At 40.4% G+C, this 26,057-nt stretch overlaps 2 protein-coding genes across 4 annotated transcripts in view; one reads left to right on the top strand and one right to left on the bottom strand.

Annotated features, from left to right (window-relative positions):
- syne2b (spectrin repeat containing, nuclear envelope 2b) overlaps positions 1–21,107 on the top strand; it is a 136,866-nt gene extending 115,759 nt beyond the window's left edge. The window contains exons 113-129 of the mRNA XM_061063570.1: positions 5,267–5,429; positions 8,032–8,219; positions 8,454–8,604; positions 9,855–10,037; positions 11,598–11,735; positions 12,091–12,285; positions 12,399–12,711; positions 13,790–13,858; positions 14,559–14,695; positions 14,805–14,934; positions 15,020–15,231; positions 15,333–15,533; positions 15,705–15,833; positions 16,482–16,673; positions 17,594–17,668; positions 18,385–18,434; positions 18,855–21,107. Coding sequence (XP_060919553.1) covers positions 5,267–5,429; positions 8,032–8,219; positions 8,454–8,604; positions 9,855–10,037; positions 11,598–11,735; positions 12,091–12,285; positions 12,399–12,711; positions 13,790–13,858; positions 14,559–14,695; positions 14,805–14,934; positions 15,020–15,231; positions 15,333–15,533; positions 15,705–15,833; positions 16,482–16,673; positions 17,594–17,668; positions 18,385–18,434; positions 18,855–19,065 — 2,737 coding nt within the window. The 3' untranslated portion in view covers positions 19,066–21,107. The remainder of the gene's footprint in view (positions 1–5,266; positions 5,430–8,031; positions 8,220–8,453; positions 8,605–9,854; positions 10,038–11,597; positions 11,736–12,090; positions 12,286–12,398; positions 12,712–13,789; positions 13,859–14,558; positions 14,696–14,804; positions 14,935–15,019; positions 15,232–15,332; positions 15,534–15,704; positions 15,834–16,481; positions 16,674–17,593; positions 17,669–18,384; positions 18,435–18,854) is intronic.
- Positions 21,108–21,609: 502 nt separating this feature from the next.
- esr2b (estrogen receptor 2b) overlaps positions 21,610–26,057 on the bottom strand; it is a 31,029-nt gene continuing 26,581 nt past the window's right edge. For all 3 annotated transcript variants that reach the window (XM_061062794.1, XM_061062796.1, XM_061062795.1), the window contains exons 9-10: positions 24,597–24,926; positions 21,610–23,852 (exon numbers count right to left, since the gene is read on the bottom strand). In XM_061062794.1, the coding sequence (XP_060918777.1) occupies positions 23,729–23,852; positions 24,597–24,926 (454 nt within the window). In that variant the 3' untranslated portion in view covers positions 21,610–23,728. The remainder of the gene's footprint in view (positions 23,853–24,596; positions 24,927–26,057) is intronic.

Below are 26,057 nucleotides of genomic sequence, written 5' to 3'. Positions count from 1 at the left end.
ACTATAATGGAACACTTTGTGCGTTATGGGCGCACATGTCTGAATAACAAGCAGCCATTACTGTAACTGATCGGTGAAGCTGGCAGTTTTATGTCTTCCATGTCTGAAAAGGACTTTTAGATTTACATTTATGTGTCTGTTGTTTTTCTCTTCTTCTCCTCCACCTGTTGTCGCTGTTACACGTCTCCATCATTCAGGCTTGTAATGTATTGCTCACTCTTAGCACACTGAACCCCAGGCTAGCTTACAGAAATAGAAGAAGTTGGCAGATGGAGGTTTTCCAGACGGAGGTACCCCGCTGGCTCTGTCTGCCTTCGGTCTGGTCGTCCGAGGTGGTTTTTGCCGTAACAGCCGTCGACAGCTGCACCTGTAATCTTCTCAAGTCGTGGACTAACTTTAACTTTAATGGGCTAACTTTAATGGGCTTCTGCTGCTTTGTTGCTGCTTATTGGCTCTGTGTGTTGTTGTTGTTGGATAGCGCCGGCTGTAAAGTGATATAGTTTCACAGATGGTTCGGGTAATAGATGTACCTTTCTGCTCTTTAATATCTCTGGAAAAGTCTTTGTTACTGAATCTTTGACATCCAATGATTGGATGTGAAAAGAGCCACAGGGACACTTTCACACGAGTAGTTTGCGATTATTTTTTTTACCAACATTTGGTGGCACGAATGTGTACTTTAGGACGACTGAAGTATGTGCTGTGTAAACGGTATGATAGGGGAAGTTTCCCTAAATCTCGTGCTTTTCATTGATGTAACCACCTCCTTAAAGTTGACAATTTGCTGCCTTTGTGCATGATAGCTTCTTTCAACCGTCATCATTTTACAGTTTTAGTCTGCTGGTGACACCAAAGAATCAGAATCAGAATCGGGTTTTAAACAAGTGTAAGTACATTTACACATACAAGGAATTTGTCTTGGTGTATTGGTGCAAAACAGTTAACAAAGGAAATGAATGAATCAAAAATAGCAAGAATTGAAATAATAAAATACAAGAAGCAATTACAAATATCTAAACTAGAATTAAAAAATGTGAAGTGTAAAAAAAAACGTGCAATGGATGAGCTGTGCAGTTGACAATGGAAAACAAAAAAAAAATCTTACAGTGTTTATAAATCGACTCAGAATGCACTTCAAATTTAAAGTCTGTGTGCGTTAATGTAACACATTAAATCAGTGTCAGCCTCTTTGAATACATCTGTTTGGCTCTGATGACAGATATACAAAATAATCAACAAATTAGTCAATGATGATGATTTCATATGAGCTCTTACAGTAAAACCTGTTAAACCTGTTAATGCATCCAGGTGTTAGATGAGAAAGGAGGAGGAGGAGGAGACAGGCAGAGAGAGGAGAGGGAGGGGAGGGAGGGACAGGATGAGGGAGGGGGGGGGAGGGGGGGGGGGGGGCAGTGCTTACTAGCGGATGAGCCATCGCCATGGAGTAGTCTCCTCACCAGCCTGTAAGTACCTCTCGCTCTCTGATCCCGAGAACCTCCTCACACCCGAGGCTGAGGAGGAGGGTGAAAGGGGAGCAGATCGGGTGTTTTGTTGTGATCAAGACGAGGAGGAGAAGGAGGAGAGGGAGACAGGGAGGGAAGCAGGAGAGAAGGGGGAAGGGCTGCGCTTTGTCGGTGCAGGCATGCAGACACGCAGATGCATGCATGCCGAGTCATTCGGAGCAAATTCAATTCAGTCGGCCAGCTTGAGTCATCCTATGTGTGTGTGTGTGTGTGTGTGTGTGTGTGTTGGTATTTAAACAGGGTGGCAGCTTGGACAGCAGTGTGTGTGTGTGCATGTGTGTGTATCTGTGTGGGAATGTCATGAGCCTTTCTATATTTATATATACGTCTGTCCATGATGGCAGCATCATGTTTTCTGTCACAGATGTTGTCTCCGCCCAGCAAAATACATGCAACCTGGAGCTTACATCTGCATGCACACACTCATAAACACAAACACAAATTCACATGCGTGCAGCTGCATCAGCAGCTAAATTTAGGACAGGAGCTCCCCCCCCCCCCCCCCCCCAATCCCCCACATCCATCCAGTCTCTGTTAAATGCAGCATCAGCATCTCAGATTGCCGGTTGTCTATTCACATTATGCAAATCATAAAACAGTCTTCAGCGTGTGTTGTTGGCCTGAAAGTAAAGAAACTGCAGCTTCAGCTGTTTTGGTGTTTGTGTTGCATCGTTCAGCTTTGCAGGCTAACACGTGCACGGTGGAGACCTTGTCTGGTGTTTGAACTAGCATGAAAAAGACACACATATGCACAGCAGGATATGTTGCTGATGCTAATGTGAGCATGGAGACCGCTGAGAATTTGTTGAGTGTTCCGTCGACCCGTTCCACCGGTGCAAGAACTGTGGAACTTATTTGTCATCACATTTGTTCATCTACCACATTTTATAATAAACTAAAGGCAGGCTCAGAAAATCCTTTCATTACCTGTTAAAGTCTCTCAACTATCATTTTCAGCGTGATTAAATTAAAGTAATTCTGCCTTTGTGAAAAGTGGACGTCATTCTAACTAAACAGTAAACTAGTTCATCTGAAATTGTTATTCTTCTGGTAGTTAAAGCTCCTGTGAGGAACTTTCTCTTTGCCCGTTTTTGGCGCCCCCTGTGGACAAAGAAGCACCTCTTATATCTTTGTTGATTTTGAACGAAACATGAGTCATGATCTGAGCAGAAAAAATCTTCAAGTGTATCACTCATTGTGGCGCCTAGTGGTTACTTCATGTCCCCCATGTACAGAGGCTACAGTCCCTGGGCAGGCGGCCCAGGTTCGAATCCGACCTGTGGCTCCTTTGCTGCATGCCATTCCCCACTCTCTCGCTTTGATTCCCGACACTATCCACTGTCCTTTCTCTGTATTAAAGGCCAAAAAGTATCAAAGTCGGCAAGAATCTTTGCTCTTCTTTGCTTTTGTGAGTCATATAGAGACATCACTTTTTATTGCAGTCTCTTTCATAATTAGCTCAAAACTCTTCACAGGAGGTTTAAGAGAACGATTGTTGAGATGTCAGCATCATCTATCTGAACTTTCTAAATGCTGCCTGGTGAGACCGTGTTTAAGCCTCTGTCAGGTCAGTGTTTACTCAGACATGACCAATAAACAAATCAAAAACTACTTTAAACTGAAAAGCCCCGCAGGAAACAGAACGCCAAGACTTTCTAACTGCCACGTTGTGACGTATTTCCTTCTGAAACAGTTAGCCTACAGACACGATGACAAGATAGAAGGCGGGATATAATGTTGGGATGAACATGATTTGAGCTTTGAAATGTGGCCGTCATAAAACAAACACGGTGAGCTGCAGTGATGAATTGGGCGTGGACGTTAGCCTCATTTCTATTGGAGAGGACGAACTCTCCTCAATAAGGCTGTTGCTATATACCTGTACGAACTTAGGTGTTCATTTTCAAACTGTTAAAGTTTAGTTTAGTCTTCTTCACAATTTTTTTAGAACTAAAATAAATATTTTGGCCGATATGAGTTTATGTTTTTCCAAAAAAATCTTAGCATAAGATCATTCTACCAGCATCAAAAAGACAATATCTGGTGTGCTGTTAAAGAGAAAGATTGTCTTGTGTTACCTTTAAACTAACATGTATTTATAGAACACACAGAACCAACCCATTGGTAATGACAGACCTCCAGACAACACAGACACACTGAACTCAACTTCAGACTGAAACACACACCTCTCCACACACACACACACATATTCTCAGAGGTGGATTTTGGTGAGTTACTCTCTCTCCCTGCTTTGTGTCGGTGTGTGTGTGCTTGTGTGTGTGCACAGGAGAATGAGCTGATGTAGGTCACTGACCTGAGAGCTGGACTGGAATGCGGTCTCTTTCCCAGACTGCACACCAGCTCTCCGTCAGATGTAGGTCATCCTGCAGCTCGCCTATAACGGCCGCTGTTGTTTTCAGACGTGAGAATGATCGCAGCGCTTCTCGGACGCTCTTGACAGGCTGCTGCTGCTGCTGCAGCACTGATCTGTGGTGTAGAGAGCTGATAACAAAGGCAGGGTGATGGGTGTGATTCTCACTGTGCATGGCCACGCTCAACATGCATGCACGGTGTTACATTGTGTTTACTCTGCATCTCATTGTGTCCCTGAAATTCTGATGAGTTTACTATCATGGAGATGAACAACAGATGAAGTTGTAGAAGAGTTAAAAGCTGCACAGAGTGTTCTTCTTTTCAATATCAGTCTGTGCTAACCCTGCTTCAAACTCACTGCCTTAAATTAGTAAGTAACTAATCCCATTCATACACGTGCACACGCCGCCGACGAAGCAGCGGGAACAACTCGGGGTAAAGTGTCTTCTTGCTCGAGGACACATCGCACATGTTGCTGCAGGAGCTGGGGATCGAACCCCCAACCTTCAACCGACTCTGCCAACTGAGCCCAAGCCGCCCCACTGAGAACAGATCAGTCAGCCATGATAAAAACGAAAATCATTCAGAAAGACATTTGCTATTATTTCGTTGTGTACGAAGTTTTGCACGCACAGAAAACAATATAGAGGGGCAAACGTCTCTGTTTACTTGATGCAGTTTCCTAAATCAAAGTCCTCCCAGATTACTCTTTATGAATACGAATGTTTTATTTAAGAATGGCTCAGAAACTTCTTAAACAGCTGGTCACTGAATTTTATAGCAATCAAAAAGGAGGGGAAGTTTCATCTGTTTAAACTATTTTTAGCAGCAGATTAGTCCACTTTTGGTGCTCCATGTGTATTTCTGGAAGCAGGATTTTGTGTGTGTGTGTGTGTGTGTGTGTGTGTGTGTGTGTGTGTGTGTGTGTGTGTGTGTGTGTTAGTCTGTGTGTGGGATTAAGCTAAAACAACCTCTAATATGTGTGTGTTTTCATTGTAATGAGGGAACATGCTGCACAGTGTGTTGCTGCTGTGTGTCTTTTTATATTTTCCGGAAAACGACGGATATTACCATTAATCGAGGATCACAGAACCAGGACTTTTGCATGATTTCGTAGTATTTTTATGACGCAGTTTACTGAAGATAAAGTGCCGTTAAAAACTGGAACATTTCTGCAGAAAAAAAAAAACAAGAAAACTGCTGGTTAACTCTCCCTGCTGCAAAGAGAAACACGTTCACTATAGAGAGAAATGACAGGGACTAAACAGGTTAATGCTCTCAGCCTTCAGGGAAAGAGACTTCTGACCGGTGAAACTCCAGCAGCAGCAGCAGCTTCTCTAATATGTCCTTCTTTCTTTTTTCCCGTGCAGGGTGAGGAAGCTGAAGGAGACGCTGGTGACGGTGCAGCAGCTCGATAAGAACATGAGCAACCTGCGGACGTGGCTGTCTCGTATCGAGGCCGAGCTGGCCAAGCCGCTCGTCTACAACGTGTGCCACAGCGACGAGATCCAGAGGAAGCTGGCCGAGCAGCAAGTGAGCAAAGACACTGTGTTTTTTTTTTTCTTTGCTTTTAGTTCAAGCTCTGTGAGTTTAGTACCAAAAGAAAAAAGGGGATCTAATAAAGTTAAAGAAAACTTTCTCTCCGCACTGCACCCTCAACCTAATTGTCTCTTGCACTCCACACCTCTACACTATTGAGCTCAGAGTGCTCCATGTAAGAACCGGGGCTTAAAAAACTGTTTTTTGATGGCACAAAGTCAGAAAATCTACTTTGAGGGAAGCTGTACTGCAGAGTCATTTGAGGGCATTTGAGGTCCGGCAGTACTTTACACACACACACAGGAAATGCACGCCTGCTTTTAAACCCTTTTTAAAAAAATATATCACCGTCGCTCTGTAGAGGTCCACAGCGTAATAACAGAAGAGTAGAGTCAGGTGTGCCGCAAAGTAAAATCCCAGGAGGAAGGAGGAGCTGAAAAAACCTAAAAGCACCGAAAGTCAGACTTCAGACGGGGCGAGAGGAAAGAGAGGAAATGGACTATAGCCTGTTTGTCCATTTGTCGTCTGTCGTTCTGCTACTTTACTTGTAGGAGGAGGTCTGCTGGCGTGGGAGGAGGTGGAGGAAGAGAAGGGTAGAGAGAGATTTGTTCAGACAAAAGATGAGTGAGTTTTGATCTTTGAGGTACAGTATGGCGAGCCGTTTGAACGTTAAAGCACAAACACCCGTAGCGCGGATAAGATGTTAGGGGTCCATAATAACGTCTCAACTAGTCAAAACTGGATTCTCACAGGGTGCCGGTAGCCTAGTGGTTAGTGCGCGCGCCCCATGTATGGATGCTATGGTCCGCCAAGCGGGTGGCTCAGGTTCGGGTCTGACCTGTGGCTTCTTTCTCACCTGTGTCATTCCCCACTCTTTCTCTCTCTCTCTCTCTCTCTCGCCCTGATTTCCGACTCTATCCACTGTCCTATCTCTACAATAAAGGCAGAAAAATCCTCCAAAATAAATCTTTAAAAAATTGTATTGTCACAAGTAAGATATTCCCAAAACAATTCTTCCTCTCCACAATTATAATTTCACATATCCACAAGTCATTTCTCCCAGAACAAATGACGTCACTCACTCTTACCATTCATGTCTATACAGCTTTTTTATTTCAGGCATCTACAACTTCATGGTTCCTTCTCTAGAGTGAACATTCAAGATATCTGCACCTGAGTTCTTCTGAGCAAAAACTCCCTTTTCAGATATCTACATTCCCACTGTTACCAGTTTAAATATAATTTAGAATATTCAAATTAGCACTGGAGATATTGCAACTACTTTTTTTGTGTGTGCATATCTGACATTATAAGTAAGACAAGTAATAACAACTTTGATCCGCTCTGCTCTGCAAAAACAAATCAGTGCTTTATGAAGCCAAAAAGGAAAACTGAGACAGAGAGAGCGAGAGAGAGAGAGAGAGAGAGAGAGAGAAGACAGACAGACAGACTGAAAAAAAGGAGAAAAATGGGTGATTTGGTCAAAAGTGAGTAAGAAACAGAAAACCACGCTGACTGAATGACACACTTCCATAGAAAAAAGTCTGCAGCTCCCTCCATTAGTGGATGAGGGACGGCTCAAAATGACTCCAGTGTGGATGGGCTCTTTAAGCTCTCGGCTGTCACCATGGCAACCCAGAGAGTGGTAAACTTTGAACAAACAAGAGCCGACAAAAGTGCTGTCAGGCTCCAGAGAGAGACGCGCACACAGAGAAAAAGTCCTTTGGGTGATATCTCGGCTTTGCACTGAAAGAAGTGTGAGGTTTTAGCTTTCATTGTGTTTCTGCAATAAGAATACAACAGATCAACATATCGTATAGGTTACTAAAGAAAGCATGCACAGTTGTCACTTTTGGAGAGCATTCAAACGGGCACTTCACTTCTTTTGAGTCATAAGAGCGTCCTGCCTCTTATGTGCACAGTGGGGAAGACGGTGTGAATTAAAAAATACTGGAATAAAGAAAATATAGAAACTTTAAAAGAAGCAGAGTAGGTTTTTCTGACACAACTTCACCAACTACCAAGGTGCGTGCAGAGGGAAAGGATTGAAGAGGTCAAAAATCTCCAGAAACACTTGGAGTATGACGATCTAAGTTTATTAGACCGACGTGTTTGGGCTTTGTGGCCTCCATCAGGGCTTTCATCTGATCACCCTGGTGAAGACCACATGCCCAAAAGACTGGCGTTAAAAGAAAAGAAATTCAAAGAAAGAAATAAGTTCATGTTCTTCCTAAAAGCATTTTGCTTTTATTTCAGCTTGAGAGCTCCGCTTGAAATATTACAAGAGGAAAATCGGGATGATTATCTCCTCACAGGTTATTTCCAGAGCTTCTACTCTCATGATCTTCAACGAATAAAGATGGTTGATGTGTTTTTTTTATGTTATTAGATGTTATTAGATCTTAAATTTGCAGGGATGATGATCTCCTGTCTCTGCTCTGAGGTCTCTGGCTTCAGAGAGGATAACCTCCCAAGATTTTTCTTCAAGCTTCAAACCTTCTTGTATTGATTGGGAACACAAACTGCTCTTTCACCCTGATGTGTTCACACAGTGCAGATATATAACCCAGGTGTTAATTTGCTCTCTGACCTGCAGGATCTGCAGCGGGACATCGAGCAGCACACGGAGAGCGTGGCGTCTGTTCTGACCCTGTGTGACGTCCTGCTTCATGATGCAGACGCCTGCGGCGGCGACTCAGAGAACGACTCGATCCAGCAGACCACTCGAAGTCTGGACCGGCGCTGGAGGAACATCTGTGCCATGTCCATGGAGAGGAGGATGAGGTGAGCGCCCCCACATAGTCACAGATTGTGTTTTAATACTACATTTTGACAAAAAGTTCAAAAAAATGTCCAAAAGTCTTTGTTTTGTGAGGTCATCAGAGTGTTCTAGCACTCTAATAAGTATTATAACTGTGTATCTTTCTTTTTGTTTCATGCTCCCATGGACTTTTCTCAGTTTACCTTTCTTATAACTCATCGATATTGAAATGAAATCCTCTTGTCTGTTGTGTTTAGGATTGAGGAGACGTGGCGTCTCTGGTGTAAGTTCCTGGACGACTTCTCTCGCTTCGAGGACTGGCTGAAATCAGCTGAGCTCACCGCAGCGAGCCCGGACTCTGCTGACGTCCTCTACACCAGCGCCAAGGAGGAGCTCAAGAAGTTTGAGGTCAGCAGACGAATCTTTCTCCCTGTTTTGCATCCTTCACTTGAAGGAAACGTTGCGAACAGTGGGACTAAAGCCAACGCGATAGAAAGAAAGACCAGACGTTAACAGAAAGATGACGTTGTCTTGTTTCATCCACTCATTAGAAAGTCTACAACCAACTCAACCTGAACATAGGGCCAGTTCAGAAATGATGCTGTAAGAAAAGGGCCATGGGAATTCAACAACAAACCTCACTTGAAATGTAGATTTGTGTACACAGTGATGCTAAAACAAGATACAGGGACTCACAGTAAGGTTTAGTGCATTACAGAATGTTAGGACCGATCTTTTAGGAACAATGATAAATCTAATGGAAGTCAGAGCTGAAGTTGTTGCATCAAGTTCCTCTAGATTAAAGTCTTCTCTTACAGTTCAAGACCCTTCTTCACCTTTATAAAGCCTTCTAAATTCAGGTGTAAAATGTTTGATTTCAGGCCGATTTGGTCCCAATTTTGGGAATTGTTTGGGAAAACAAAGACACACAAGGGGAATATTTTCGGTCTTTACACATTAAGTTGTGGATATGTGTGTCTCATAATTGACCCGTGGCCCGACATCATCAAATTCAAAGTTGACTGGCGGAGCTCTACTTTTCAATTGTGAGTGTGAAGGCCTTTTTTTAACCAATCAAAACACTCGTCTGAAATGTGCCTTGTCCCAGTCAGTCCAGTGTCAGTTCTCAGGTGTCCCGCTCTGTTCAAATACAGAGGTAACCTTTGATGTGTCGGCATGGATTAGAAACACAGATTAGTTTCTGGTAATCTGAACTCTGATCCAGTGAAGATGTAGTGGGTTGGTTACTAATTTGACTTCAACACTCTCCATGCTGCTGAGGATCCACTGACCTAAATACTGACGGTGAATGATGTGTGATGGAAGCTTTGAGAGCGTAGACCTTATGTAGACCTTTTTAAAATCCTTGTTTTTATTTGATCCATCCTACGTTTTCCAGGAAAGACTTGATGGTCATTTTTTTTTTTTTAAATGAAATGAAAAAACTTTTTTCACATTTTTAGAACTTTTCCGATCGCCCTTTCCTAAATTTAAATTCCACTGAAACATGTTTACAGAAAAATAAAACCCTTTATTTTATATGAAATCACTCATCCCGCTTGGATTGTTTCCCAGTGCACTTTTTTTAGACTGATAACTCACTGTCAGTACAACCAAACATCTGTACTTGTATTTTCTCATATATGCTCTCCTTTTAGGCCTTCCAGCGGCAGGTTCATGAGCGCCTGACTCAGCTGGAGCTGGTCAACAAACAGTATCGCCGCCTTGCACGCGAGAACCGCACAGACGCCGCCAGCAAGCTCAAAGTCATGGTTCACGAGGGGAACCAGAGGTGGGACAGCCTGCAGAGGAGGGTTGCCGCTGTTCTCCGCAGAATCAAGGTGAGAATGGGGAGGCATGTAGCCAAGAGATAAATCTACCTTTCTTCAAAAGTCAGCTTTTTAGAGCTTGAAACACACAACAATAAAATAAGAGCTACAGTAGGAAACTTCCTCAAATCGCAGGAAGAGAGACAACATGAGTGAACATGAAAACTAAAGAGTGAAACTTCTCGTTTATGACAATCAAAGATGTGACTCAGGAAGCAAAAACCTCAGCATGTATCAAGCTCATCCGCGCGGTGTCTCTGCGCTCTCGCCTCTAAGCCGGCAGGATTTAGGTCACCTCTCAGACGGTGACGAGGCACGAGGCGTCACGTTGGCAGGACGCTGATTTCATCGCGCTGAGCAGATGGAGGGTCTTTGTGTTGCTTTAGAAATACCGCATGTATTCAAAGAGTGGAGCAGATTGGTGCTTTTTGACCTCTGACATCCCAGACATGATGAAGCAGACCGGGGTCCATCCTGGAGGAGTAAAAATAGTAACACACAGGAGATGAGGAGAGAAGGGCAAGGAGGTCAAAGTTCATGTTGCAAAGACTTAATAAGTTTTAGTTCATATTTTGCAGAATACACGTCTTATAAGAAAGGAGATGTTTTTAAAAAAGGTCCAATTATTTAAATATTTTTCATTTCTATTTTTTCAGGGAAATTTTCTTTTTGTTTTTTGAATTCACATTAAATCGGCACATTTATTCCAGAGGACGGGTTTGGAAACACGTCGTGTGGTCAAATTATAAATCAAACAGTGACTTCCTATTTTGCGTATTTGACCAGTGTTTTTTTTTTTTTTGTTTGTTTTTTTTTATGACTTTTTTTTATTTCCCCCGGGTTTCCATCTCACAATGAATCTAAATTTTAGTACTAATTTTATTTTTATTTTTTTCAAAGTCAGCCATAACACCCTAAAAAGTCAAGGGGAGGTACTACTAGGCAGGATTTGCTGTCTGCAGTATTGGTCATAAACCCCGCCTCCTTTATGTTGACAGGTTCAGATTATAAAATCAAAATGCAAGTCAGATGAAAAAAAAATCTTATATCGTCTTAGATGTTATCTTTCCATTTTGTGTTCAAGTCAAGTTTTTCTCAGAAGTTTCTTTTCAATAAGTCATGTGATGCTATAAAACGGTATCAAATGCCATGATTGACAGCTCTGTTGTTTGATGCGGCTCCTGCGGCGGCACTGTGTGCAGCGGGTTAGCAGATGATTCTGCAGACGGATGGACATGTTTCAAATAAATATTAAAAATAATACATTCTGAAAAATGATCACGTCAAAGTGTGACACCAAAAAAAATAAGTTCTTAAAGTGAGGATGGTGTACTTTGGATTAACCATACACTTTCATTTTTCTTCCCTGTGACTCCCAAAATTGTGGAAATACTGAAACCCACATTTGAAAGCTGCTTGAACCAGTTTGGACCAGTCTGTGTCCTTATAGTTAACATAATGAGAGTTATGCAATGTAGACAATATTATTATAATTGCAGCTATTTCAAACATATGTTATACTCTTTAGTTGGTATTACTCAGGGGTTTGTCCTGTCCCCTGTTCTCCTGCAGCACTTTACCTCTCAGAGAGAAGACTTTGAGGGGACCCGTGAGGGGATCCTGGTCTGGCTGACAGAGATGGACCTGCAGCTCACCAACGTGGAGCACTTCTCAGAGAGCGACATCGAAGACAAGATGAGACAGCTCAACGTAAGTCCGATCCTATTTTACACTTAACCTCCCCTTTAATAAATCTTTTACTATGACAATTCTTCCTGTTATCCTGAAAATCAAAGCTGGAAGACCAAAGCTGAAGCTCAGAAGCTTCAATAAAGATAGATATCTGTAAAAAGAAAGTTCCCGATTACAGATTTTGGACAAATAGATTACATAAATGTACAGATGGGAAAAATACAATATATACCTGAGTTGGTCAGAGGTCATTCCTCCTTTAAAATCTTAACATATTCAGAGTTTAGTTTCCTTTATTTCAGCATCTGTTTGAACAGGAGTCTTTCCCACATAAAAATCTGTGTTTTCCCTCCTCGTGTCTCCCTCCCTGCAGGGCTTCCAGCAGGAAATCACCCTGAACACCAACAAAATCGACGCCCTGATTGTGTTCGGGGAGAATCTGATCCAGAAAAGCGCTCCTCTGGACGCCGTGCTGATCGAGGACGAGCTGGAGGAGCTGCACTCTTACTGCCAGGAGGTGTTTGGACGGGTCGCCCGATTCCACAACCGACTTGTCAACAGACGCCCGGTCAGTACTACGGTTACGACAGGCACTTGCTTATTTCATAATATGTTATTAATAGAGCAAATTTTCCTGAATAAAGTACTCAATCCTTTTTTTCCCCTTTGAATGTTTTTAAGATTCTGGAGGAGGAGAGAGAGCTTTCAGACCGGGACACAGACCACGACGACTCGCCTGATTTGACCAACGGGACCTCCTGGAGCGAGTCAGGCAGGAAAAAGGAGGGCGAAGAAGAAGTTCCAGCAGGAGGTGGAGTCTCAGCTGGACGGCAAGCTATGTGTCACCTCCTGGCGCCCCCTCTGGAGCGATCGGGGAGAGAGACCCCCGTCAGCGTGGACTCCATCCCTTTGGAGTGGGATCACACGGTCGATGTGGGAGGGTCATCGTCACACGAGGAAGATGAGGACGCCACCTTCTTCAGCGGTCTTTCAGGTATTAATGACATTAATGTTTACTCCCCTCATCAGCTTATGATATACTTTTAGAAGTGTTTTTGTATGATACATTCACATGTTTCCAAGGGTTAGATTTTTAAAAGTGATGTCCTCATTAGATTCTTATTTTAAGATATTTCAAGGGAAACAGAAGGCCTGGGCTGCTTGTTACGAGAAAATCTGCCAATGGGGCAAGAAAATTTGACTTGTTAAGTTTAATAAGGCATGCACTTTGATAATCCCTTTAGTGAAATTTAGGGTAACAAACTGTTAATGAGAGTCGGGCTTCTCACACACATGATCTATGAACATGCATCAATGGAGAGATGTCAGAGTGAGGCCGCTACACACATGCAGCCCTACACACAGGGAGCACACCAGAGCTGCTGGGGCGTTCGATGTCTTGCTCAAAGGCCCCTCAGCAGTACTCGGGAAGTGACTTGGCACCTCTCCAGCAACCAGAACAAGTTCCATGCTTTGGTCCTCACCGGGACTTGAACCGGCGACCCTCCAGTTCCCAACCTATACAGACGCCTGAAAATGTCTTATTTTTTTTTACTATTGGCAGATTTAAAAAAAACTGATTAAAAGCACATCAGGCCTCATTTTTTGAATGTCGTATCTCAAAATAATTTCAGGTATTTCAGGACTTGTCAGGGAAATGTGGCTTATAATAAATTAAATTAAATATTTTTTAGTTTTTGCAGTGTATCTTTCTAACTTCTAAATTTCTTTAATGGTTTCAACATTTTTTTTTTTTAAACCTTTTTTTTCATTAACACTCCGAAAAAAGTTGGAGATGGAAAAACTCATTCTGGGTTTTGGTCTTCATCGGATTTGTTTACCGTCAAATATTAAACATGGCTGCCGAAACACTCTTTTCTTGTCACTTAAATGATAGAATTAGGCTTCAGTTAACCCTTGCAGATCTCCTTTGTCTTCCTCTCTTTTTGGAAGAAGAAGTGTGAAAGATCTCATCCTTTAATATTCCTGAAACAGCATCATAACTTGTGCAGAGCTGCATCATCTCCAGAGCCGCTGATGGACACTGTTGACCTCCACACTCTCTCTTACAGATGTGAAGGTCACAGAGAGCTCAGAGTCCTTTGTTAAAGCGACTGTCAGAGCAGTGAGAGCAGCCTCTGGTAGGCACTCTGCCTGCTGCATGTTCTTGCCTCACTGTGTTCTTATGCACCTGCATCTCTTCTCCTAGCAACCCCAAACTCATCCAGCTGTACCCCACATCCCAATCCATCATCTAATTCACATTTTCCGCCCCATTTTTACTTTTAGTTCAAATGGAAGAAAGGGATTGCCGAGATGAAAGCACATCAAACTTGCATGAAGTGGATGGAACTTCATCGTGCAATCCATTATTGTTTTGTTGATGTGTTTCTGTATGGAAGTCTTATTGGCGACAGAAAAAATAAACATGTGGTGATCATTTTTCTGAGTCACATCACAAAATGTTCCCTTCTTTGTTTATGGTGATTAAAGAAAGTGAGCATTGACATTTTTTATAACATTTATAATAAGTTTATTTATTCTGGTTATTACATCATAAATACTGCTCAGAAAATAACATTGATTTATAATATTGACTAGAGAAAAGACTTATTTATTTTTTCCTCTTGCCTCTCAGGGCTTCCCTACTTGTTGCATGTTTGTGACAGGTGTGTTAGTCTCGTGCATGAACAAAACGATCTGTGAGGATTACCGTGTTACCTCAGCATGAATCTTATAACCTTGTTGTGAAATACTATTTCTGTTCTCTGTTTCTGTGTTTTATTTATTTATAGTTTTTATTTATTAAAAAAAAAACTGTTTCCTTGTCTGTCTTCTCAGTGAAGTCAGTGACCGACCCGCCCAGCTGGCATCAGCCCGCCTCTCCAGAGAGGAAACGAGTTCCCCGAGAAATTCTCAGAGGCCTCAACTCGTCTCCCACACACACCACCAGTACTCCCTTTCACCAGCAGGGCTACGTAAGGACTTCTTTTTAAGTTTCCTTGTCTAAAGAAATAAAAACCCAGCCCTTATAGCAGCACATGAGTGTTTGGTGGTAAAGTTGTGTGCTGCTCTGTGTGTGTTCAGGCTAAGCTCATGTCGGAGTGCAGCGGCAGCATTAACACAGTAAAAAGAGTCAAGCTGATCCTGAATGACGAGGTAGAGCTGGATGATCCGGGGCTGACCAGCAGCACGGCCGACAAACAGACCAGCACAGGTACGTTAGATAAAAAAGGCTCAATATAAAAAAATATCCGCCAACATCTGAAGAGTCTTTCATAACACCTCTTGTTTCTCTGCAGGCGTGATCGAGCGCTGGGAGCTGCTACAAGCACCAAAGTTCAACAAGGAGACGGACATCAAGCAGGACCTGGAGCAGTGGCAGAAGCTGAACTCCGACCTCTCTGATGTCACTTCCTGGTTGGGCAGGGTGCTGCCGGAGCTGGAGAGGCTACAACGGATCGCGCCGTCCACGAACATACGAGACATCGAGGTCAACATCAGGAAACTGAAGGTAAAAAAACCCAGCAACAGGAGCATAAATCTGTACGTCTAACAACACAACACAACTCAAATGAAGTGTGCTGAAACGTTTATTCCATCTCTGTTCTCCAGGAGATGCAGAAGACTTTCAACAGCTACAAGTGTCTGATGATCTCTGTGAACCTGAGCAATCGCCACTTCCTACGCGGCGACAGCGCCGAGTTGCGGGAGCTGCAGGACGCTCTCAGCTCAGCCAATCACAGCTGGACGCAGGCCTGTGGGGGCCTTGAAAGCTGGGAGAGGAGGTTACACTCAGCGCTAATGCAGTGCCAGGTTAGATGTGGAGACCCTCGTGTATTAACTGTGAATGAAACAACAGAAGCAGTATAATCAGCTGTTTATAGTCACTGTGGTTCAGAAAATGTGACCAAAATGTTTTAATCTTTCTTTATTTTCTCCTACTTTTTTTTTCTTCTTCTTCTTCTTCTTCTTCTTCTTCTCCAGGAATTTCATGAGACGCTGCACTCTCTGCTCCTGTGGCTCGCTCAGGCTGAGAACAAACTCAGTGCTGTGAATGTCAACGACCTGTCCATATCACACCTGGTCCTGCTGGTGCACCAGAAATCGCTGAAGGTGAGCAGATGACTGATCCCTTCACCCACAACATTCAGTACTTTTTATTGCGTTTTATAGCACCCAAGAGCTTTTTTCAAACCATCGAGTTTTAGAGGTTTTTTTTAAACATGTAAGGACAGGACGAAATTCATGAAAATATCTGGCTTCATACTAAAGATCATTTGGTTTATGGAAAATGTCCTCATATTAGCACTTTTAGTTAAACAACTTCACCGTCTCAATAAAAAAAGAAAATCACAAATATGATTTCATGAAATCACAAGTGGTGTCAACAACCCTACAGGATGCACACACACGTCCATCCAGTAAGCAAAAGAATGACGGCTGAAACCAAGACACACGTTACATGTTTTTACCATCATTGTCTGCCTTTCTACAAACAAAAACTTTTTTTTTTTTTTTTTTTACAAACATTTAAACCCCAAACAAATGAGGAAACCGCTATTTTAAAAAAAACTTTTTAGCAATGTATCCATTGCCTTTAAGTGTTTAGATACCATTGATTTCCCTTGGTGTGCTCTAAATGGGAACAAAAATAAATCTGCACACATATTCAGAAGATGATTGACATTCTTTTGATCAGAAGAGTTTCAAGTCCTGTCCAGTGTACTGACTCCTGTGCTCTCTGTTGCCCCCTGCTGCCAGGCTCTGCAGGAGGAGCTGCGTGGCCGACAGCGGCAGGTCTCCTCCCTGCAGGAGATCTCCTCTCATCTCCTCCTGGAGGCCACAGAGGAGGACAGCATCGAGGCCAAAGAGAAGGTCCACGTCATCTACAACAAACTGTGTCTCCTGCTGCGACAGGTGGCCGCTGACCTGCACACGCTGCAGGGAAGACTGGTAGGTCCAGTTTGTCTTAAACCTGCATGAGGGCTCTGCTGTGTAGTTTTCACACACTTGATGAGTGGCTGTTTTTTTCCTAACTACAAAAGTCTGTAAATAGGCACGCAATCACATTTTAATGAGCTTAAACACTGCACGTCACAGCTGTTTCATTTAAAGACACCAAATGATACTTGGTCGTTGATAAAACCACAACGTCAATAGCTGAATTTATTTTCTACAAAGAGCTTAATTTAAGTCCTTTTTAATTGTACAATCTTCCAAATACACCTTTTTTTAAGTTTAGACAGTCATATCATGAAACACATCAGTGAATAATTAAAATTATGAAGTCATTTTACGCTCTGATTTTTGCATTTTAGCCCCAAATGATACCAAAAACTTAACAATTCCGGGGAAGGATTTTATTGGGCGCATGTAAGAGGAAAAATAAGACAATCTCCAACACAAGTTGCATGGTGAAGAGAAGGAGAAATTCATGCTTTCACTACAATTATTGCGTCGGTTCCTTTCAGCAAACGTCCTCAAAATATTGGTACTTGGTACAGATTAAAGGTATTTACTCACAATCTGCCCTCGCACAATAACTACTGATCAAAAGTTAGAATGAATGTTAGTTTATAAAGCTAATTATTACAGAAAACTCAAGACATCTAAATAACAAACTTTGATTTCAGGCTAACTTAAAAATGACATTACTCATTGCAGTGTATGAACATGGTGGCTTTCTGACTCCTCCGTTCAAAGAGGAAAGTGCAAAACATGAGTTTACCAGTTTAGTGTCTGATGTTCATCTGAATGCAAAATAAAACATAAATGAAATACTATCAAACGTGCTGTTTAAAGCCTGTTGACTCTGAACCTGCTCGGTCAGTATTTTTTACGCTCTGTTTGCTGTGTGTGTGTGTGTGTCTCAGGAAACATGCTCGACCAGCTCTGAGATGGACAGCATCGGTCTGGGAACTCTCAGCTCTCCGCTGCTGCTGCACAAGGTACACCTGAACATTCACCTTTACCTTGACTCCCCACGAGTGTAGACATGAAGCTTGATTTGGAGAGGGTTAGTGTGTTAGTTTGAACAATTTCATGTCAATCAGGTTTTTAGTAACACTATCCTTGAAATATTTAAACCACTGGAGAAAGAGTTGTGGACATTCCTGCATGACAAAGATGAAAAAAAAGTACAAGCTCTCATCCTGCAGATAATGTTTCCTGTAACTGTTTCATTATGACTCATTTATCAGCTTACTGATATATTGTGGTGTTAAAGTTCTTTATTAAATCTGTAACAATGAATCATATTTAACAAGCTTTTTTTAAATGTTTACATGTAAAGTTCCAATTAATATTTCTTCAAAATATGGAAGAGAGTAAAACATTTTCTACACTCATACAAATGAAAGATAAGCCTTCTAGACTTAAACATACATTTCAGCTCCAAAAAATATCTTTTGGGGCGCCGATAGCTAAGTGGTTAGTGAATGTCATTCCCCACTAGGGTCAAACTTAAACAAGAAGCTAAATAAGATGCTAATACCGGCAAGGAGCTTACTATACTATTAGCATGTTAGCTATGTAAGCTAACCTCAAAGGTTAGTTTAGGCTCTATTGAAACTTTTTCAAACATTTTGACATTTATTGACGCAGATGTGAGGAAATGTTTATAAGGTAGAACAACTTAACATCACCGTCTTGTTTGTTGCCGTAGGAGGAGGCGGGTCTACAGGCTGCTACAGTTGGACTACCAGCAACTAGAAGGTAAACTTTTACACAACAGAACTTGGCAACCTTCTTTGTGTATTGTTTTATACTTATTATTAAACTAGGCTCAAGTTTCAATTAAATGGAAATCTCAAAGACTTCAATAGAGGCGTTGCAAGCAAAAAACAAAAAAAACAAGCAAACATGTTTTTTTATGTATTTTTGGGTGAATAAAGGCAATAATGAAACTGGTTATTTTAGGTTTGAAAACCATGGAAAGGTCACGTTGCGTCAAAGTGTATTATTTTTATTCCAGAGCTTTTAACTTTGTCCCACAATTATCCACAATTTGTAGAATGTGATGTGCAGTTGAAGGATCTGATGAAGTTATTAGGTGGACCTGAATGCTAAGATTAAACTGAAAAGGGATTTGCAAGTTAAAATAAAATTGACCATGTAGCATCTGTCCCCACCCAGGGAGGAGAGGAGGGATTCTTCACCACACCGACCTCTCTTCTATCGAGTTCTTCGAGCTGCCTTCCCTCTCCACCTGCTCTTCCTCGTGCTGCTGGTTCTGGCCTGCCTGGTGCCTCTGTCTGAGGAGGACTACAGCTGTACACTGTCCAATAACTTCGCCCGCTCCTTCTACCCCATGCTGCGGTACACCAACGGTCCTCCGCCCACATGAAAACTGCCGTGACACCGGTGGAGTGGAGAACTATGTCTCCAAACTGCTGGACTTAAAATGTAACTTTAACATGGATCCCCTCACAGATTAGGGTGCAAGTTCCATACAGCTTCTACCTTCCATGTAAGAAAAAGATGCACTGCCTTTTATGTCAGAAGGCCTCATCATGCGTGTTTTCTTCACTAAGTTTATGGATGTATTTAAAATGTATTTATTGTTTATGGAATTCAAAAATTCTAAAACAAGAAGCCATATCACTGGTTAGTTAAAGTTTTGCCATTTTTCTATGTAGATTTTCCATCTAACGTCCTCGTCTTCGACACAAAAAAGTCTGAAGATTTATTTTAAAATTCACAAATATTTCAATGCTTCTAATTTCACTTTAGTCCATGGAATCCAGTTTGAAGGACAACGGACAGTTATTACCAAAGCACCAAGTAATAAAGAGTACACTCGCCATTTTTTAACCACTGCAGCAATTTTTCATAAAGGCAGCCACTTGTTGATAGCACATTTTGTACAGGAAAGTTGTTTGTTGTTTGATTGAGAAGTATTTAAAATATAAAGATCTGTAAAATATGACTTTAAAAAAAAAAGGATGACACTGAAATATCTGAAGACATGCCTTTCTGTAGCCAACAGAACCAGCAGAACTTTATGAATAATGTACTTTTAATGGTTTTGCTGTTGAATTTTGTATATAAAAAGGGCAAACAAGGAAAGAAAAAGTTAAATTATTGTATCTGCATATGACTTTTTGAGTGTGGCACTGAAACCTAAAGAAGTAATTTATAAAGGGCAATAGTTTGAAATGCTTTTATTTTGTAAGTTGTTTGTGGCTTTCAAAGCCATACAGGTTAGTTGCAGTGTATTTTGGCACTCCCTTTTCTGAGATGTTTAAATGAGATATTTTCTTATGATTATGTCAAATTTATGGCCAGTGTTTTTGAAAAGGTCACTTATAATTTAGTAAATCACTGAATCGAAAAGTTCAGGCATTAAAGCCCTTACATTAAAGCTGCATTAGGAGATTCTTGACCACCAGGGGGCGAAAATAGTACAAACACACTAAGAAGCATACATTTTAAACCAATAGCTAATCAGCTGGTTTAAATAATGTAGCATTACAATTACCTGTGTTCTTCTGTTAAGCTAGTATCTAACTTCTTTCTTTGCTATTAAGCGTACACATGTAGCAACGCCTATTTGTGTCCGATGTCAATTTTGCTTGCAGCAAATATGATCGAAGATGTGAATCAAATGCAGCTGTAAAAGCAAACATGCTGGCTAACAGAAACCAAGATTTCTGTAAAGCTACAGGGCTTAGGCGTCTATTCTCAGTGACTCTGGTAACATTCAGTTTAACTCAATACATCAATTAATAAATGTCCCCTAATGCAGTTTTAAAGGCTGCTATTTTGTACAGTTTAATGTAGCAATATAAGAAGGGAGCAAACGAGATTTACAGCAGCAAACAAATATCAAACTGCCATTTTAGTACAACATCTTTTCCTGTAATAAAACATATTTATAGGACTTTAACTATCCCCTCTAGGATTAATTGTATGTTGTTAATGACTTACCCAATGCTGTCCAAGCTGGAGGGAGGCCCTGTTGGTATAACACACAGGTTGGATGAAAAATAATTAAAAAAAAACAATTTATACTAACCTGAACGCTGATTTCAAACTCTTCAGTCATACAGTTGAAGGACTTGTGTAACAGGTCAGACTTGGAGTGGAATGTGAATGTAAGTTTCCCTTTGGGCTCTGAATGTAGCTGTGCACATGCACAATCAAAGATCATTAACTGTACGTTATTTGCTTTGTTGATAGTATTGATCCTCAACGCTAACCGACTGTATGATTTGATTTGAAAGTGTTTTATCCTTATTTGTACATAATCTCAGCCTCACACTCAAGAAGGCCAGAAGAACAGGAACAAACAAGAAAAAAGTGTGTAAAGTTTGATTTATTTTGTGAACTATTTATGGGATGTATAGTTTGTCATTTTTGATTGACAATAAACAGTGTTTGCCATGATTTATGACTCAATGTTTACTGTATCTGGCAGGCAAACATTTAGAGCTTGGTAAGTACTAAATCCATCCATCCATCCCATCCATTAAATGTAGTGCTTGGGCATCTATCCATCTCTACATAAATCTATACATCCATCCATGCATCCATCCATACATTACATACATGCATCCATCTATCCATACATCCATACACAATTTGAGCTTGGGAGCTACATACATATACAAGTTTGAACTTGGGAACTGCACAAGCGCTTCATCCAAGCTCCTGAGCACACAGCAAGCACTTTTCTGCTGGGACAAAATTCCAGGGGGAACAAGCCCTAAAGCTAGTCTGTAGTGGTTTTGTTAACAATTTCATTTGATGTATCAATGAATAAAAGTCGCTTAATGCAGTTTTAAACCGACTGTATGATTTGATTTGAAGCTCAAGTGTTTTATCCTTATTTGTACATCATGTCAGCCTCACACTTAAGAGGGCCAGAAGAACACAAAGAAACAAGAAAAAGTGTGTAGAGTTTGATTTATTTTGTGAACTTTTTTTATGGCATGTAAAGTTTGTCATTTTTGATTGACAATAAACCGTGTTTGCAATGATTTGTGACTCAATGTTTACTGTATCTTTGGGTAAGGGAAAGAGCTGACAGGCAAAAACTTTAACAAGGGCAGACGTATGTTTGGTACAAAACAGACAGAGAAATATTTTCAGCATCAGATTTAGATGTGTTTGTGTATGTGTGTGTGCATGCATATACCAGCTACAGACATCAAGAAAGAAAGGACAGTGAACAAGTATTTGTATATTAGCAGTGGTAGGATTATCCGGGACTAAAGTTGGATTAACACTGGTAGAAAAGTGGCACAGCTCGGAGGTGGACATAAAAAGAGGACCTAAATGATGCATTAGGGGCTTTGTATCCAATTTTCCAAAACTTTTTCTGTTGCAGCTTGTTTGACCCCTTTTTAAAAAGGTTTTTTAAAATGTATTTACCTGGATTCTAGAACAAAAGAAATCACCATATCAGCTGTTGTTAAATAATGTTTTTAAGGATTTAGCCAACTATTCTCCATGTCTGTTAAGCCAAGGATAAGAAAAGGCGAGTTCTCCGTAGTTAATTTTCCGCCCTCTTTATGAGTTATCCATATCAGGGAAGTGCATTAAAATCGATCAATTTACTGATGATATTTTCATTTGCTGTTACTTGGCTGAAATATGCTAATAAACTTCAAGTGCAAGCTGAACCAAAACAAACTAAAAAGGTACTTTTTAACCTTATAGAAGCTGGCTCTACTGTATAGCCCTAAACTTCATTAAATTCCATTAAAGAATGTGCTCACTATCTTTAAAAATGGCCTTTGAGCATTAGCTGAATGTGTCCTAATCAGTTGTTATAAAATTAAAAAAATTAAAGCTTTTTTGAAGCAGTTTGAAGAAATTCAAAAGCTAGGCTAATCATGCATTTTGCAAGTTAGCTTGTTTTACTACAAAGAGATGCTGCCAGGTCAAAACACATTGGCATGCTAACATTTAGCAGTTTTACTTGCAAACTCAAAAGTACATCTTTATCTGACATAATTCAGTCATTAGTGTTACAAACATCATGTCACAGACTTAAATATAGCTGTAAATGTATATTATTTCCCCTTGCGGGATTAATAAAGGATAAATTATTTTTAACTTTAGCATATGTCATTACTGTCAGATTGTTTCATTTTTTTAAGGTGCCTTGCACTTAAAGTAGATATTCTCTAGAACGTACACAATTTCTGTTTCGCTAGTGCCAAGTAGTGTCAATTTGCAAAACATGCTAACATTCAGTAGCCAATGTCAACTTTGGCATAGGATATTAGCTTTCAAGCCCTTGCTGTTAAAATATGGCTTGCATAGCAAAGTAAGCCGGTTAAAATGTAGCAAATAATGTTTATGTTTATATTTTACAGTAGTACAATTATATAAATTTTACAATTTGCTGGGGCAAAGTGTAAACTAAGAACAGATGTGTGCCACTTAAGTATCATGTAAATCCAATTTATGTTTAACCAGATGAACAGAAAGATTACAGCTTATATTAACAGTCAATTGTTAAAAGGCCACAAACTGCTGCATCTGACTCCACTGACACAAGACAGTAGAAAAAAATCCTTGACGAACAGGCACTGATAGAACACTAAGGTATACGGTAGAAGTGAAGGAAATAAACACCATTATATGACATAAGCTACATGACTATTAACCCTTTAGGGTAAATGATTTTCACTGTGTTGACTACATGCACATTCCTGTAAGTCATTGCAGATGGCTTGAAGATTGTTCTGGATGTTACATCAAGGTGAAAAACGAGATACAAATACTGTTTATCAAAAGAGAGCTCCAACTGACTGGCAGAGGTTCAGCGATGTCCTTAAGAACACCAACTGTAGTGCACATTCACAAGAAATATTAACGCACGCAAAATATACAATCGATCCAAAACATCTTTTCAAGACTAAAAACATCTCAACAAGAAAAAGAAAACTTTACCTCACAATGGCACTTTGTTTCATGTTTTTATCCTTTTTTCATTTTATTTTCTCAATCTTTGGGGAGGATGGAAAAACCATTAAGGTTCAATTTCAGTTTGTCTCTTAAATTCCTGCCACTTCCAGAGCAGTTTCCATGACAACTCGGTCAGGGATGATGTAGTGCATTGATTCCACTGATGGAGCTGCATCTTCTGTATCCATTGACCAGTGCTGTGGATGGATGTAACTGTGAGGAAAGATAAAACAACTATTTACTCAAACAAGTACACGTGAACATTACACAAGTGATTTTTAAAAGTTTATGTTCTATACAACTTTTTAACATCAGGCACTGGACTCATTATTCCCTAAATATATTTTTGTTAAAGGTTGCATATTGTACTCCTTTTTAACCAGTGTAAATAAGTCTCAGAGCTCCCCAAAACATCTCTGTGAAGTTTTTAGCTTAAAATCCACTCAGATTCTGTATTTTAGCATTCATATAAATCCCTCTATTTCAACCCTGATCAGAACAGGCTGTTTTTGTGTCTGTAGCTTTAAATGTAAATGAGCTGTGTCTGACCTCGCCCCTCTGGATACATGCCATGGGCTTTTTACTGTTTACAGTGAGAAGGCAGACTCAGAGGGCAGAACTGGTGGTATCTGAAAAACATGGTTAAGCGTATTTTGCAGAATACGTGACCATTAATTGGACTTTTCTTCATCCTTTGCTTTTTTCTTCCATACCCTTTTCCTTTTATTCTTAACACCTGCCTTTCTCTTTCTCTTTGTCCTTCTTACAAGTTGTATTTCCTTATTCATTTCCTGAGTACTTTCTTTCTTTCATTGTTTTTTAAATTTTTCCTTTTTCCCTTGCTTCCTAAAGCCTCCTTCCCCTTTTCTTTCTTTCCTTTGTTCTATATTTTCACACCTTGCTACAATGTTCACTTCTACAATCTTGCAGTCATTCCTCCCTAATTTCTTCACTTACTCATTTCTGTCCATGACCATGTGACTCTGGAACAGAGGAGGGGACTGGAGGGGCAGAGCCTGGAGCTGTTCATCCAGGATCTGGCCTTCAGCAGCTCCATGTGCAGATACATTGCTGTGGTCAGCGGTGGGCTGGTCAGATCCCGGCTGCAGATTTGACAGATGTTGTGGGTATTGGTGCTGGTCAGAGTACATGTCAGAACTCGGTGAGGATGATGATTGGCTGCTGCTGCTGCTGGATGTGTTGGCATCAAGCATCTCCAAGAGGAGGTCGTACACCAGCACCACGTTCTTCCTCTTCATGGTGGACAGATGGTCCATGCCTTTGTTACTGAACAGAGAGGGAAGATTTCAAAGAGTGATTCATATGTCATGTAATTTGGTTAGAAAAAAACGGTTTCAAAAAAATCCTTACAGTTTTGGCCATTGTTTTAGGCTTTATTCTAAGATTCAAAGCAGCTAGCCACGCGGTTATGTCAAACACTGTATGACTATAGTCCTTGTTGCAAGGGTTCGAATCCGACATTGACCACTTTGCTCCATGTCATCCCCCACTCTGTCCACCCAATATTCCCTGTCTCTCTTTCCTCTCTAATAAAGGCTAAAGGCCAGCAAGTATCTTAAAAAAAGATGATTGAATGTCCCACATTATCATCCAATATTAGACTGATTTGTTGTTTGATCTCAATAAATTACCATATCCTATATTTTTTGTAATGTATGATGAAACATTCATGAACGTCAAAAATAAAAATTTTGATGACTTTTGCAGGTGAACTGACTTTGACAACGAAGGAAATATTAAAATGTAAGCTTAAGAGTCAGGTTTTAATCCAAATGAACATCCTTATTAATAACCATGTTATTCATGCTCCCTTCACTTAATTGATTGACTATTTTTGCTAATTAAATTCCTGTTTTTTGAGCAGTTGTAACATATAACAACAAATTTCCCCCAATGAGTTATCAATAAAGTTTATCTTTAGATAGAAATTACTATAATAAACAGTAAATATTTAATAGTAATATTTGAGCATGGCTTTTTATTTATAGACTGAACCTGACCCAGTTAGGATCACCAAAGATTTAGACATTTAGTGGAAACACAATCTGCATGACTTAAAAAAGTAAAAAATGTATTTAGATCTAAGTCTTTAAAAATGTTTATTTTTTATTTTATTTTTTTTAATCTGTTTAGTTGCTTGGAGCTGGATAATTTTTGTTATTACTTTTAAAAAGCATTCTGTTTTTGTGTATCTCCATGTGAAAGACTTTTATGCTCTTTTGGTTCTTTTGAAAGTGATGATAAAGTTTTATCGTCACTAAAATATTATATTATAAATACAAAGTTTGTATTGATTCTCTTTAAAGTGAATGAAACATATTTCCTGGATGTGTCCATCATTCAAGAAGTGATCTTTTTATTATTATTATTATTATTATTATTAATAATAATAATAAT

Source organism: Labrus mixtus, chromosome 18, assembly GCF_963584025.1.
Source record: "Labrus mixtus chromosome 18, fLabMix1.1, whole genome shotgun sequence".
Lineage (NCBI taxonomy): Eukaryota > Metazoa > Chordata > Actinopteri > Labriformes > Labridae > Labrus > Labrus mixtus.
Note: the sequence above shows the minus strand (reverse complement) of the source record. Positions and strands in the feature narration are given on the sequence as shown.